General features: G+C 39.5%; 1 protein-coding gene across 6 annotated transcripts in view; it reads right to left on the reverse strand.

The window, feature by feature from the left end:
* LOC128605860 (cilia- and flagella-associated protein 46) overlaps nucleotides 1–12,340 on the reverse strand; it is a 76,605-nt gene that overhangs the window by 20,240 nt on the left and 44,025 nt on the right. For all 6 annotated transcript variants that reach the window (XR_008385606.1, XR_008385607.1, XR_008385608.1 and 3 more), the window contains 9 exons: nucleotides 11,918–12,024; nucleotides 11,584–11,766; nucleotides 11,210–11,345; nucleotides 7,640–7,837; nucleotides 5,893–6,081; nucleotides 3,599–3,778; nucleotides 3,153–3,323; nucleotides 2,856–2,953; nucleotides 169–245 (listed from right to left, as the gene is read on the reverse strand). Coding sequence is in view for 3 of the 6 variants with exons in the window: in XM_053621667.1 (XP_053477642.1) it covers nucleotides 169–245; nucleotides 2,856–2,953; nucleotides 3,153–3,323; nucleotides 3,599–3,778; nucleotides 5,893–6,081; nucleotides 7,640–7,837; nucleotides 11,210–11,345; nucleotides 11,584–11,766; nucleotides 11,918–12,024 (1,339 nt within the window). In the remaining 3 variants the exon portion in view is untranslated. The remainder of the gene's footprint in view (nucleotides 1–168; nucleotides 246–2,855; nucleotides 2,954–3,152; nucleotides 3,324–3,598; nucleotides 3,779–5,892; nucleotides 6,082–7,639; nucleotides 7,838–11,209; nucleotides 11,346–11,583; nucleotides 11,767–11,917; nucleotides 12,025–12,340) is intronic.

Below are 12,340 nucleotides of genomic sequence, written 5' to 3' on the forward strand. Positions count from 1 at the left end.
TATACAGTATTCTCAGTAGAACCTTGACCTGTGGCTTAGCAACACTGCAGTACATTTACATTTACAAGCCATTTACAACCTCACAGATACTGATATATACTGTAAATATGAATGAGCAGGGCATGTTAGAAAAGATGGTGGATGAAGGAAGGGAGAAGACGTTATTACCTGCTGTCTGCATACTCTTAACTTTCTGATTTTCCGTGGATTTTGCCTTTTCATAAAAAGCCCCATAGAGCACTGAACTGCAGGAGGAAAAAAAAACCTCAGTGAATTACTGGGCTGCACAATGTTTAAATATCAGGGGTACACTGATTCATATGTACTCATTATAACTATTAAAGCAGTGGTTCTCAAGAGGGGGGATCGGAAGGGGGGCACAAATTGTTTTCAAGAAAAAAAAAAACACAGACAGGACATCATTTGGGTATTTGGTGTATTTTATTGCTTTTCAAATAGAATGTGCGTAAATGAAAAACTCTGCGTTCTCTCTCCCTCTGTATTTTCTTTTTGTTGGAGAGAGGCGGAGTTTAGCTGCCTTTTATCTAGCTGTCAGTGCAGACCAGTGTTGCCAACTTAGAGACTTTTCAGACCCCTTTAGTGGCTTTTTTTTTTTGCATAAAAAAGCGCCTAACGACAAATCTAGCACCTTTTTGGACAAACCTTAGCTACTTTCCAAATGTCGCCAGTACTGTCCTGCAAGCGTGAGGTCTTGCTTTCCCGCTGCACTCACACCTCTCTCTGCGTCGGCTGAGAGCCGGAGCAGCACATTCTGTTGATCGCACAGCAGCTGACATAGACGTGAATGTAAAAAGAAGCAAGCGCAGGTGTCCCACTCATTGATTTAACAATGTCATGGATAATGAGACACGCCCTTCATCCCAGTTTACATAATTCGTATGCAAATGTTTTTAGAACGCAAGACGAATGGAATGCAACATGTTTTACAAGTAAAATAGTCCACGTTACTGCAGCCTAGTTCTCTTGTTCAAAGTAGTTATAGTGTTCAGAAACATTTTTGATTAATCTTGTTCCATTCCTGTCTGTTATATAGTTTTATAAAAGTCATAAACGTTATAAAGGAATCATAAAAGTTATGAAAAGTAATTTTTAAAAAGTATGAAACACAAAAGCAAAAAAAACCCTATCTATCTATCTATCTATCTATCAAAATAGATTATAGATTAGGACATATATAGATAGATTTTTTTATAGAATAGATCATCAATATACCTGGTCACCCCCAATATGGGGGGGTGGGGGGGAGTTGGGGGCATGCCACATGATAGGGGAGGCTGGGGGGGCTTTAGTTACAAAAGGTTGAGAACCTCTGTGTTAAAGCATCAGAATTAGTAAAGCACAATGGATTCTGCTATGAAACTTTGTATGCACATGTACATTTATGAAGGTGTAGTCTGAGCTGTCAACAACCTTCATAATCTCAGCATTACTAACAGCACCCTCTAGCAGTGAAGCCCTGAAACTGCAGGAAATGTGCTGCATGTAGACTGAAACAGCAAACCAGGCATCTCTTTCATCACAGCATGCATAGCACAAGTTATAATTCTGTGCACAAGGACTGCCTGTGTCCATATTGGAATGTATGTCTGTCTCCAGTTTCTTGGTGAAATGTGCCCACTGCTAAAAACCTCAAAATAAAAAGGACTTGATTGTGGACAGTGATACTATGATGCATTTTTAAGGCCTCTCCAAAACCGCAATGGCAACGATCAACTAAATATATATGATTTTATTTTTCACCAGTCTGCATCTTGTTGTGAACATTACAGTCAGCGATTAATGTCAATTATGTCAAGTGAAGCACCTGATAATCAAGTTACTTGCAATTACACTTTTCCACCACTAGGGGTTTTTGCTGCATATGCGTGGTCAGGAGTGATTCTAACTACACCTGCATCCTCATGCACAAGAATAATTAGATAAAGCAAATTCTGTAAATGAAAATGTTTGTATGCATAATCAACGCACAAAACTATGGCTGCGTCCAAATCGCATACTACCCTACTACACAGTAGGCGAAAAGCAGTACACCAGAAGGGTAGTATGTCCGAGTTCTCAGTAGGTGAGAAACAGTAGGCGAGAAATACCCAGATAGCGTACTGCTTCCAGCGAGATTTTGCAGTATGCAACCAATGGACACTACACGATTCAAACAATCCCATAATGCAACGGGACTGGTGCGGAGGAGCTCAGGAAAAAAAATTGCGGAAGACAGCTTGTCGGCTCTTTTTAAGTATTAAACCTTAGTTAAACAGGACATGTTTAACAATACCCAAATAAATTGTTAACTTGTTCAAGATTTCAACAAGAAAACATTTGTCACAGCATTTGAAACCTTTATGTGATCTCCATCATGCCTTAGCCGGCCAAACTAATGGCAACGAATTTACCTCAGCCTGTTAACACTAACCGCATTAAATTACTAATTCAGTTAACTTTCCTGATGTGCATTTTGTAATTAGTGCAGTTGCTTTAATCTGGTGGTCCCTTTTAAGAATTTTTTTTTTATGATGACATTGAAGGTCACATGTCAATGCCAACATGGCGTATGTAGTATGCCCGGGATTGTATTCATAATACACACACATACTGATTAGTACGGACTGTTTCAACGGCCGTGCAGTACGTACTGCATCGAATTCAGTATGTACTGTCACAGTACTCAATTTCGGACACAGCTCATGTGTCTGCACGATTAAAAAATAAGACCCCAAGGTCTGGAAAAAATAAACCTTCCGCTCGAGTAGGCCTACTACATTTACCAGATGGCTTCTTCTCTGCCTGTTAGTATAGCAGACTACTATGTTTACTGATAACACACAGTTTGATCTTACCTGTCTTTAGTATGCTGCAACAGCAGGATTTTGAGATTGGGTGGCAGTTCTCCCAGGAAGCTCAAGTGGTTGGGGTTTACAATCAGGTGCTGGTAGGCCTAAGATGGTCAAAACGTAGATACAGTGTAAGCAGCTCTAATGAGATGAAAGGGATTGTGAAAACAACTCCTTTGTACCTGGTGCCATTTGCACTGGCCAAATTGTGAATCAGTGTGTACTACCCCGGCTTCAACTGCACAGAGGTGTTAGAATACAGAATGATTTTTTTTTTAGTCTGAGGATTAAGAAGAGCAGCACCTTGGACAGTGTGTGGAGTGAGTCGTCAATGGCTGAAAGCAGGCTGTTGTGGTTGGCTTGAGAGAACTTCAGGCTTTTCTGTAGACCCAGAAGAGCAGCTACCTGAGACTGACTGCTGTCCCAACAAGCAGCAGTGAACACTCTGTACATCTCAGTACAGCACACGCAGCTCTGAACTCAGTGGATAGGCAGGACAGTCATCAACAAGTAAAATGAAAAAGTTCATTTACTTTAACATTAACATGCATACAGTGTAACCCTTCCCTTATACCCAAAACAACGTATGTATAATGAAAAATGAGCCCAGGAATTTAAACGACTAAAAATAGATGCACACTGTGAAATGAAATGGTTCTCTGGCAAAACCATGATTAACTAAATAATTTAATCTCTTTGCATTGTGTGATGTGTGTGGCTCCTTTTATTCAACAGTAGAACACTCTTACCTGTAACAGGGCGAGGTACTGGCCTAAGGCAGCTGGGCCATTCTGGCTGTGAGACTCCAGCAGCTCCTCGCAGACATCTGAGAGCAGCTCAGGCAGGTTTTGCTGCAGCCCAAGACTCAAAGCCTCAGTTAAAGTTTCATTGGCCTGCTCAAGCATCTGCTGCATTGCCTTCCTTTTGTTCTGTAAATCAACACAACTCATGAGACTGCTCATTCTGAATAGAGGGTGTGTGTGTGTGTGATTATATTCTTACAACGACACCAGCTACTAAAAACTGTCAGATACATCTAGTCATATCTAGATAGGGATTATGTACATAAAAATAAAGGTGTACATTGTAAATGCATGCAAGACACATTTAAACCAGATTTAAATCAGAAGGTTCAAACTATGTCTTAAGGTCTGATATGCATTTTAGTCAGATGTTAAAAAAGTGTAAATATATCCATCTCTTAAGCCACATTTGAACCACAAAACAATGTGTGTGAACGAGAGAATCTGGAGCTGGATTTCTAGCTTTATGCTGACAGCAGACTATGTACGCAACAATGGCTTGTATTTTTTTCCACAGACAAAAAATCTCTTATTTTGTCATGCTGAAAGCATAGCTACTCATGTAATGTGGTGATGCTACAGCAAGTGTTTTGTTTCACTCTTGTGTAATTAGGAACAGCTTCTGTTTGCCCTGATTAGTTAGTTAAAGGCCCTAGGCTCGATTCTGAACCATGGCGACTTGATGGATGAACGATCTGTAGGAAGATCGATCATGTGCCAGTTGGATAAGTTGGGCCAAGGTCTTCTCTGTTGTTGTCTTGATAGTGTCGAGCCATCGGGTTGCTGGTCTTCCTCTTCTTGTTCCTTCAACGTGTCCCATCATAATGTCCTTCTCCAGTGAGTGATCTGTTCGTACAATGTGTCCAAAGTAGGCAAGTCGTAGTTTGGTGATCCTTGCTTCGAGAGACATGTCCGGTTTGATTTGCTCCAATATTGATTTATTTGTCCGTCTGGCTGTCCATAGTATCGACAGGATTCGTCTCCAGCACCACATTTCGAAGGCGTCGATTCTTTTCTGTTCTTGTGTCTTGACTGTCCAGCTCTCGCTGCCATATGTTACAATGGAGAAGATGAGACTGTGAACGAGTCGTGTCTTTGTGGGCAAAGAAATGTCCTTCGATTTGAAAATTCTGTCCAATGATTTCATCATTGATTTTCCCATGGCTATTCTTCGTTTCACTTCTTCGAGAGTCGTTGCCTTCGTGTTGATCATTGATCCAAGTAGGCTGAAGTCATTGATAACCTCAATTTCGTCTCCATCCAGGTCAAGGGTTCGTCGATCGTAATTTTCATTGGTCATCACCTTGGTCTTCTTGAAGTTCAGCAACAGTCCCATTTCCTGGCTCTCTCTTTTAACTGTCTGCAGTAGGTTCTTCATTCCTTCTTCTTGTGCTGTCAAGTATTTGAAGTATTTATCAAGTATGCCCTGATAAGTCCCAGAAAATACAAGCTTGTCATATTTATATTCTGTGCGGTGGTTAGTTTGCAGATGGTGAAACAAGTTAGTTGTCGAGCTTTCTTTAACGGCAACCGATTTACTATATAGTTTGTGGATTGCCGTCCTTTGAGCAACATCCATTTTTTCAAAGCCAAACCACCTCCATGCAAGTGAGGATGACTCATCTCTAGCAATTAAATCTAACGACGAAGATTGCGAGGCTGGTGGTGTCAGTATTTTCTCTCCTGGCACTGTTTGTTCACTCATTCACTGCACTCTAATAGGCTACATCACGCAGTGAAAGTGGCACTCTCAATGTGTACGCACAGTACACTATCCTTCGTCTTGCAGTGAATGCATAGACACTTATGGCATTTTTTTGCAAAGTGAGTGACATACTTCATAATGTCAGCTCGCACATCGTTAAAACAACAATCATTATATCTATGATCTATGTATCATAGATGATACATTTCACACACCCCTAGTTCACACACCTCCCCTTTCCCATTGCCGTGCTCACCAGCAGCTAAACACAGAGTCATGAAACTCTACACACAGAAACCGAACACAGTCCTGACTAATCATATAAAATAAATTTGTTTGTTTATACTGATTGAAAATGTTTAATAAGTTGAATGCCAGTGTACTGCAAGGAAGGGTTAAATAAACAGTAGATTTAGACTTGTTAAATCAGGTGGAATGCTAAAAACTGCAGTGAAGTAGCCCTACAAAACTGAAGTCTGACACACCTGCCTCATATCCTCTGATATATATTGTAGTTCCCATTTGGAGGGTATACCTTGATTGGCTTGTTCTGCATAGAGGTGGGGTAGAGTGGATCTCTTTGCAGTGATAACAGCCTCAAGCACTTTCCCAGCATGCCAAGCGTCTGCATTCTGGTTTCAACACAGTCCTTCATGAGAGACTGGACAACAGTCAGCTGGGTAAAGGTCAGCTGACCCACAGACTGACCCATGGTTAGCCATTCCTGCAGAAGGAACAGAAATTAATCAATAAATCCCAGATCTGAGGCACTGCATACTGAATCTTCTGCTGTACTGTCTTGTGCTTATTTCTGAACATCTGAATCGTTTATTATAGAATGAGAAGAGAATTTTATTCAAACTTAGCAGACATTGGTAGGTTAATGGATGTGAAAAACTTGAAAAAGAACAGTTTTTGTTTGGCATATAGAACCATTATTTAATTAAGTGAAAACAGAAAAACATTTTACTGTGATGTTTATGGACAATATACAGTCATGGGAAAAAGAAAGTACACTCTCCTTCAATTCTGTGTTTTTATTTATCCGGGCCTAAATAATAATTGTGTGGTCCTCACTAACTTCTATAAACAAAAAATAACCTCAGGTTAAAACATAACATATTTCAATATGAAAAAATAATTATAATAATAATAAACCAACTTTCAGAAACTTTTGATCATTGTCCTGTTGCATGACCAAATTTCGGCCTAGCTTCAGCTGCTGGACAGACAGCCTGACATTTTTCTCAAGAATATTCTGGTATAAAGTGGAGTTCATCATTGTCTCAATGACTGCAAGTTTGCCAGGTCCTATGGCTGCAAAACAAGTCTGAATCATCACCCCTCCACCAGCATGCTTGAAAGCTAGTATGAGGTCTTTGTGATGACATGGCTGTGTTTGGTTTTCACCAAACATGGCACTGTACATGATCACCAAACATTACCTTGGTGTCATGCATAGTTAGGCTCACATACATTCACTGAACACTTTATTAGGAACACCTGTATACCTACACATTAATGCTATTATTTTAGTCAGCCAATTGTGGGGCAGCAGTGCAATGCACAAAATCATGTGGTTTCAGGCCAGCAGTTTCAGGTTATGTCCACATCAACCATAAGGATGGAGAAAAAAATGTAATCTCTGTGATTTTGGTGGTGGCATAATTGTTGGTGCCAGATGGGCTGGTTTGAATATTTCTAAAACTGCTGATCTCCTGGGATTTTCAGACTGGTTAAAGCTGACAGAAAAGCTACAGTAACTCAGATAACCACTGTGATGTGATTGTGGATTCTGGTGAGGAGAAAGGTATCTCAGAATGCACAACACAGCAGAAGACCATGGCAGGTTCCACTTTTGTCAGCCAAGAAAAGAGAGCTGAGGCTGCAGTATGCACAAGCTCACCGAAACATTTAACATTTATGGAAGGGGTCTCTAGCGTCAGCACTTTATAACAGTGGTAAAGCTGTTCCTTTTTGTTTCCTGCCACAGGAAAGTATAAGGAATGTTTTTGCATGTTGCAGGTTCTCAGTAAGCTGTCTTTTTCTGTTATTTACTTCGAGAGAAAGTAAGGGAACATCTGTTCATAGCTGTGATAAAATGTTATATAACATTAAATATTATATATGTTTTTAATAACACTGAACTATAAATACCCTATCATGTTGTATTCCTTGCTTGTTAAATATTAATGTAATTATTGATTAAAATTCTTGCATTTCTACTCTAACTATTTAGGAGTAATGTGGTGGCACTTTGAGTCTGAGATGTGTTCTCTCACCCTCTGTAGAGCATTAAGGTCTGAGCTGCTCCTCATATAGTCATCCACAGCTCGCTCAGTGGAACTCATCCTGCTCTGGATTGTTGCTTGGACCTTCTCCTCCTCACACTGCATCTCCAGCATGAACAAACCAAGGTCAGACAGAGCTAACCTAAAACGCACAGACACACGCATCGCAGGCAGCCTACACCACCCACCCTGGACACAGACACACACACACACACACACACTATGTAAATAACATACTTACTATATGCCATCCTTTAAAATAAAAATTTTTGGTACTTTTAATTTTGTTTTCCTTTGTTTTTTTGGGTTTTTTTTTGTTTTTTTTTGTTTTTTTTTTCTTCTTCTTCTCAATGAAATATTTGGGAAAGGGAAGGGAGGAGAGAAGAGAAAAGGTAAATGAATCACATGAAAAGGAATCACATGAAAATGAATCACATGTAAATGAATCATATGAAAATGAATAAATAAATTAAAACGAAAAAATAAAATAAAATAAAATAAAATAAAAATAAATACAGAAGATCAAGAAGGATGTGTCCTTCCTCTATCTAAGAGACGGATAAATATGATGAAATCCCTGAAGGACCTGGGGGCTACAGCAATATTGGAAGTAATAAATGATTCAACAGATTGAGAAGATGAGAGAAAATGGGTCAGTGAAAAAATTAATGTAATCGTTTGAGAATCTAAAATTTAGTATCAAAGGAAAATCGGAGAGCAGCCTCTCTCTCTGTGGTCCGCTGCAAATTGTTTAACAGTCATTCCCTACCCATTCATTCTACACAATGCTCAGAAGCAGAATGCAAACACAGTGACCCAAGGCATATTTTGATCAGTGATACAGTAAAGGTCATGTGTGGAGCTCTCTGACATCTTAGCAATATTAGTGATATTTAACTCATCTAACAGTGTCAGGAAATATTTCAACTGGACCATGCATGCTGTGTTTGCTGGGGAACCAGCACTATCTGCTGCAAGGGAGTTATGTTATCGATACTTTAACTTCACTTTCAACACTGTCAGATATGTAGTGCATGACCAAAGTGAAACTCCTGTATTTTCTGATCCTTCCAATAAATAGCTCATCATACCTGTCTGATTGCTACCAATTTGTTTATTTAAATGATGAACTTTTTAACATATTGGCATTAAAGTATGGTTTGCCGCAATGATTGGTGTTAGGCCCCTTGCTTTTTTCTTTATACATGCTGCCCCTTGGAAATATTGTTAGAAAACACTGGATTAATTAATGCAGATGATACTCAGTTATATATTTCTATAAGACCAGATGAAATTTCCAAATTTTCCACATTAACAGAATGTGTTAAAGACATTAAAGACTGGATGACCAGTAATTTTCTTTTACTAAATTCTGAATAAAGAGAGATATTGCTAACTGGACCAAATATCTGTACACAAAAACTCTTAGAATACACAATCTGCATTTAGAAGGATGTACGGTTACTTCACCCACTACAGTTAAAGACCTGGGTGTTACATTCGACAGCAACCTGTCATTTGAAAATCATATTTCCCAGGTCACAAAAAAACCCTTTTTCCACCTTAGAAATATTGCCAAGCTAAGTAACATCTTATCTGTTTGTGATGCAGAAAAACTAGTTCATGCATTCATGAACTCAAGACTAGATTATTGCAATGCACTGCTAGGTGGTTGTCCTGCATCCTCAGTAAATAAGCTACAGTTAGTCCAAAATGCAGCTGCTAGAGCTCTTACCAGATCACGAAAGTATGAACACATTACCACAATTTTATCATCTCTACACTGGTTACCTATTAAGTTCCGTATCTATTACAAAATACTGCTACTCGTCTATAAAGCCATAAACGGCCAAGCTCCTTTATATTTAACCAATCTTCTATTGCGTTACAATCCTACACGCTCTTTAAGGTCACAAAACTCTGGACTCTTGATAATACTGAGGATATCAAAGTCTACCAAAGGAGTTAAAGTTTTTTCACATTTAGCTCCTAAACTCTGCAATAGCCTTCCTGATAATATTCATGGTTCAGACACACTCTCTCAGTTTAAATCTAGATTTAAAAACACATTTCTTTAACCTAGCATTCACATAACGCATCTCATAATGGTGTACACCAGTCACCTCTGATAAAACGATAACAACTGCACATGGTTATTCTCTGCCTGAAATTCAATGAACAGCAGACTTCCTAATCCTTCTCAATTTGTTTCCTGTTCTTAGGGCATCCCAAGGTAATCTGCGAAGGCTTTGGACGATACTACACGTGTTGCTCTTGAGATAGCAGTGGGCCTGAACCATACTGCTCTCTGGGCCGGACTGGATCATCCTGGTGCCCTGCTTCTGAAGTTCACGTCGCTTGGAGGCCAGTCACTGTTGCTGAAGATGGCCCCATATGGACAGCCTAGGGATACTTGGAAGCCATGGAGATGGCATTGGACTGCAACTGAGGCTGGCAGTTTTGGTGCGGTGTCTTTTTACGCCCAGGTCTCCATCAGTGGGCAGAGCATTGGTTCAGCAGAATAGACTTCATGTTGAGCCTGTGGTGAATCTCCTGATTACACAGCTGCACTTTTGTTTTATCATGTAGCACACAGTTATAGAAGGAATTTATTTATAATTACACTATCCGTTGTTACCCAGATGAGGATGGGTTCCCTTTTGAGTCTGGTTCCTCTCAAGGTTTCTTCCTCATATCATCTCAGGGAGTTTTTCCTTGCCACCGTCACCTTTGGCTTGCTTATTAGGGACAAATTTATCAATTTAAAATTTAGATTCGAAACATATAATTCTGTAAAGCTGCTTTGAGATGATTTCTCTTTTCCAAATGAAAATGAAATAATATGAACAGCCAAGGAATCTAATTGCTTTAGCTGTCTTGATTTCCCAAGACAATTTGAGTGTTTTCTTTTTTTCGATTTAGCATGAGCACCGACTGTAGAGGATTGCAAAATCATCTGGTTGGAATAATGAAACAAAAAGAATTATAGGATTGTTTACTTGAGGTTAGGGGTTGGCTCACACTAAGCCACATAAACACAGCTCATAAACTCTCATCACACAGACTCTCAGGACATGATAATTATTCCTGCAACAACAGAAACCTGCTGGTCAGGAGGTATAGAGTCTGTTTAAAATAATAATTAGGGCCAAAGTGATAAGCAGGAATGGTTATTATTTGGAGAGTCTCTACATGACACTGACTGTCACAACCTCCTGCTTTTACTGACCCATGCTGCGATCATGCATTTGTTATTAAATACCTCCATTTATTTATGAAAGAAATATCTCAATCAAATGGCAATGTAAGCAAGGCCCTGCAATGGATGGGTGTCCCATTTATATACACACACACACCCCATGCGGATAAGCGGTACGGAAAGTGGATGGATGGATGGTTGGATATCCATGCTACACCATATTTAAATGAAAGTATAGTTTATCTATAAAATGCGATTTGCTTAATCAGTTAATATTGCTGGAAATCGATATGTTCTGCTGGTCAGCTGGTAAACTACTACTAAGTGTTCCCTTCTGTATGCATAAACTATAAAATGGGTACCTCTTGAGTTGGGAGAAGCCTGAGACAATTGGAAAGTACTTCCTCCTGAAGGGATACAGCCTGCTGTGTAAGTGAGAGGGCATCAAGCAAGTACTGCTGTTTCTCTTCTTTTATGGAAGTGAGCATGGCTAGCATTCTTCATGAAATTGAAAAAAAGACAAAGCTGTTTAGTCAAGCTATATCATGTTTTCTGAATTATTTATAAAGTACATCTGGAGAGCAATTCAGATTCTACATCATTTTAATGTAACAAGTAAAATGTTTTTCAAGATAGGTTAAGGCCAGAAAAAACCCCACCCTGTTTAATGATCCCTGATCTAGAGCATATAGTGCTTCATTCGAAGAACTTTATATGACCAATGAATGGATCAAACCTCAGAGTGTTTGCCTGCTCTAGGGTTGTCTCTGCAGCATGGGTCTTGTAGCCATGCTTGCGCAATGCTGCAGCACTGTCTTTCAGAGTGTCACAAACTGCATTCAGCTTCTTCACTGTCTCAGCACTAACACTGTGACCAGGACAAGTGACTCTCAGAGACCGGCGACACAGAACTGCACCTCTGTGAGAAATCATGCTCAGTGTAATGCAAGTTTTGCAGTTGCAAAAAAATACATGACACTTTAAGTAATAAATGCTGCAATTTAAAAACAAAACAAAACAAAAAATGACACATACAAAACAGATACATAGACACATATTTGAACCCTTACGTGGCTTGCAGTGACGCGATATAGAAGTGGAGGACTGGGGCTCGATTCGGTCTTTGCTCCAGAGCAGACTTAAAGAGTCCTATGGCTGTGTCTGTGATCTGACATACCTGTAGAGCAGAAAGAGAGCAAAAAGTACTTAAAAAACATGAATGTGATGTGGTAAACAACCATGAGATTTCAAAGCAACAACTGATTTTGCCCTTTTCACCATGCCCCCATACACCAGTAAAGATTCGTCGAATGTAAATTGGACAACATTTTCAACTACTCTGCAGTGGTGGGACACTTCAATCTACTTGGAAACAAGGATCTGGCCGGGAAATTATTTAAATGGACCCTGTACAGTGTATTAAGAAATTCATTAATACAGTGTATTGAGAAATTTGTACTGCTGCTGGAGTGGTGTGTGGGAAAGCACTATCA

The sequence above is a fragment of the Ictalurus furcatus genome, chromosome 3, assembly GCF_023375685.1.
Source record: "Ictalurus furcatus strain D&B chromosome 3, Billie_1.0, whole genome shotgun sequence".
In the NCBI taxonomy this organism is placed as follows: domain Eukaryota; kingdom Metazoa; phylum Chordata; class Actinopteri; order Siluriformes; family Ictaluridae; genus Ictalurus; species Ictalurus furcatus.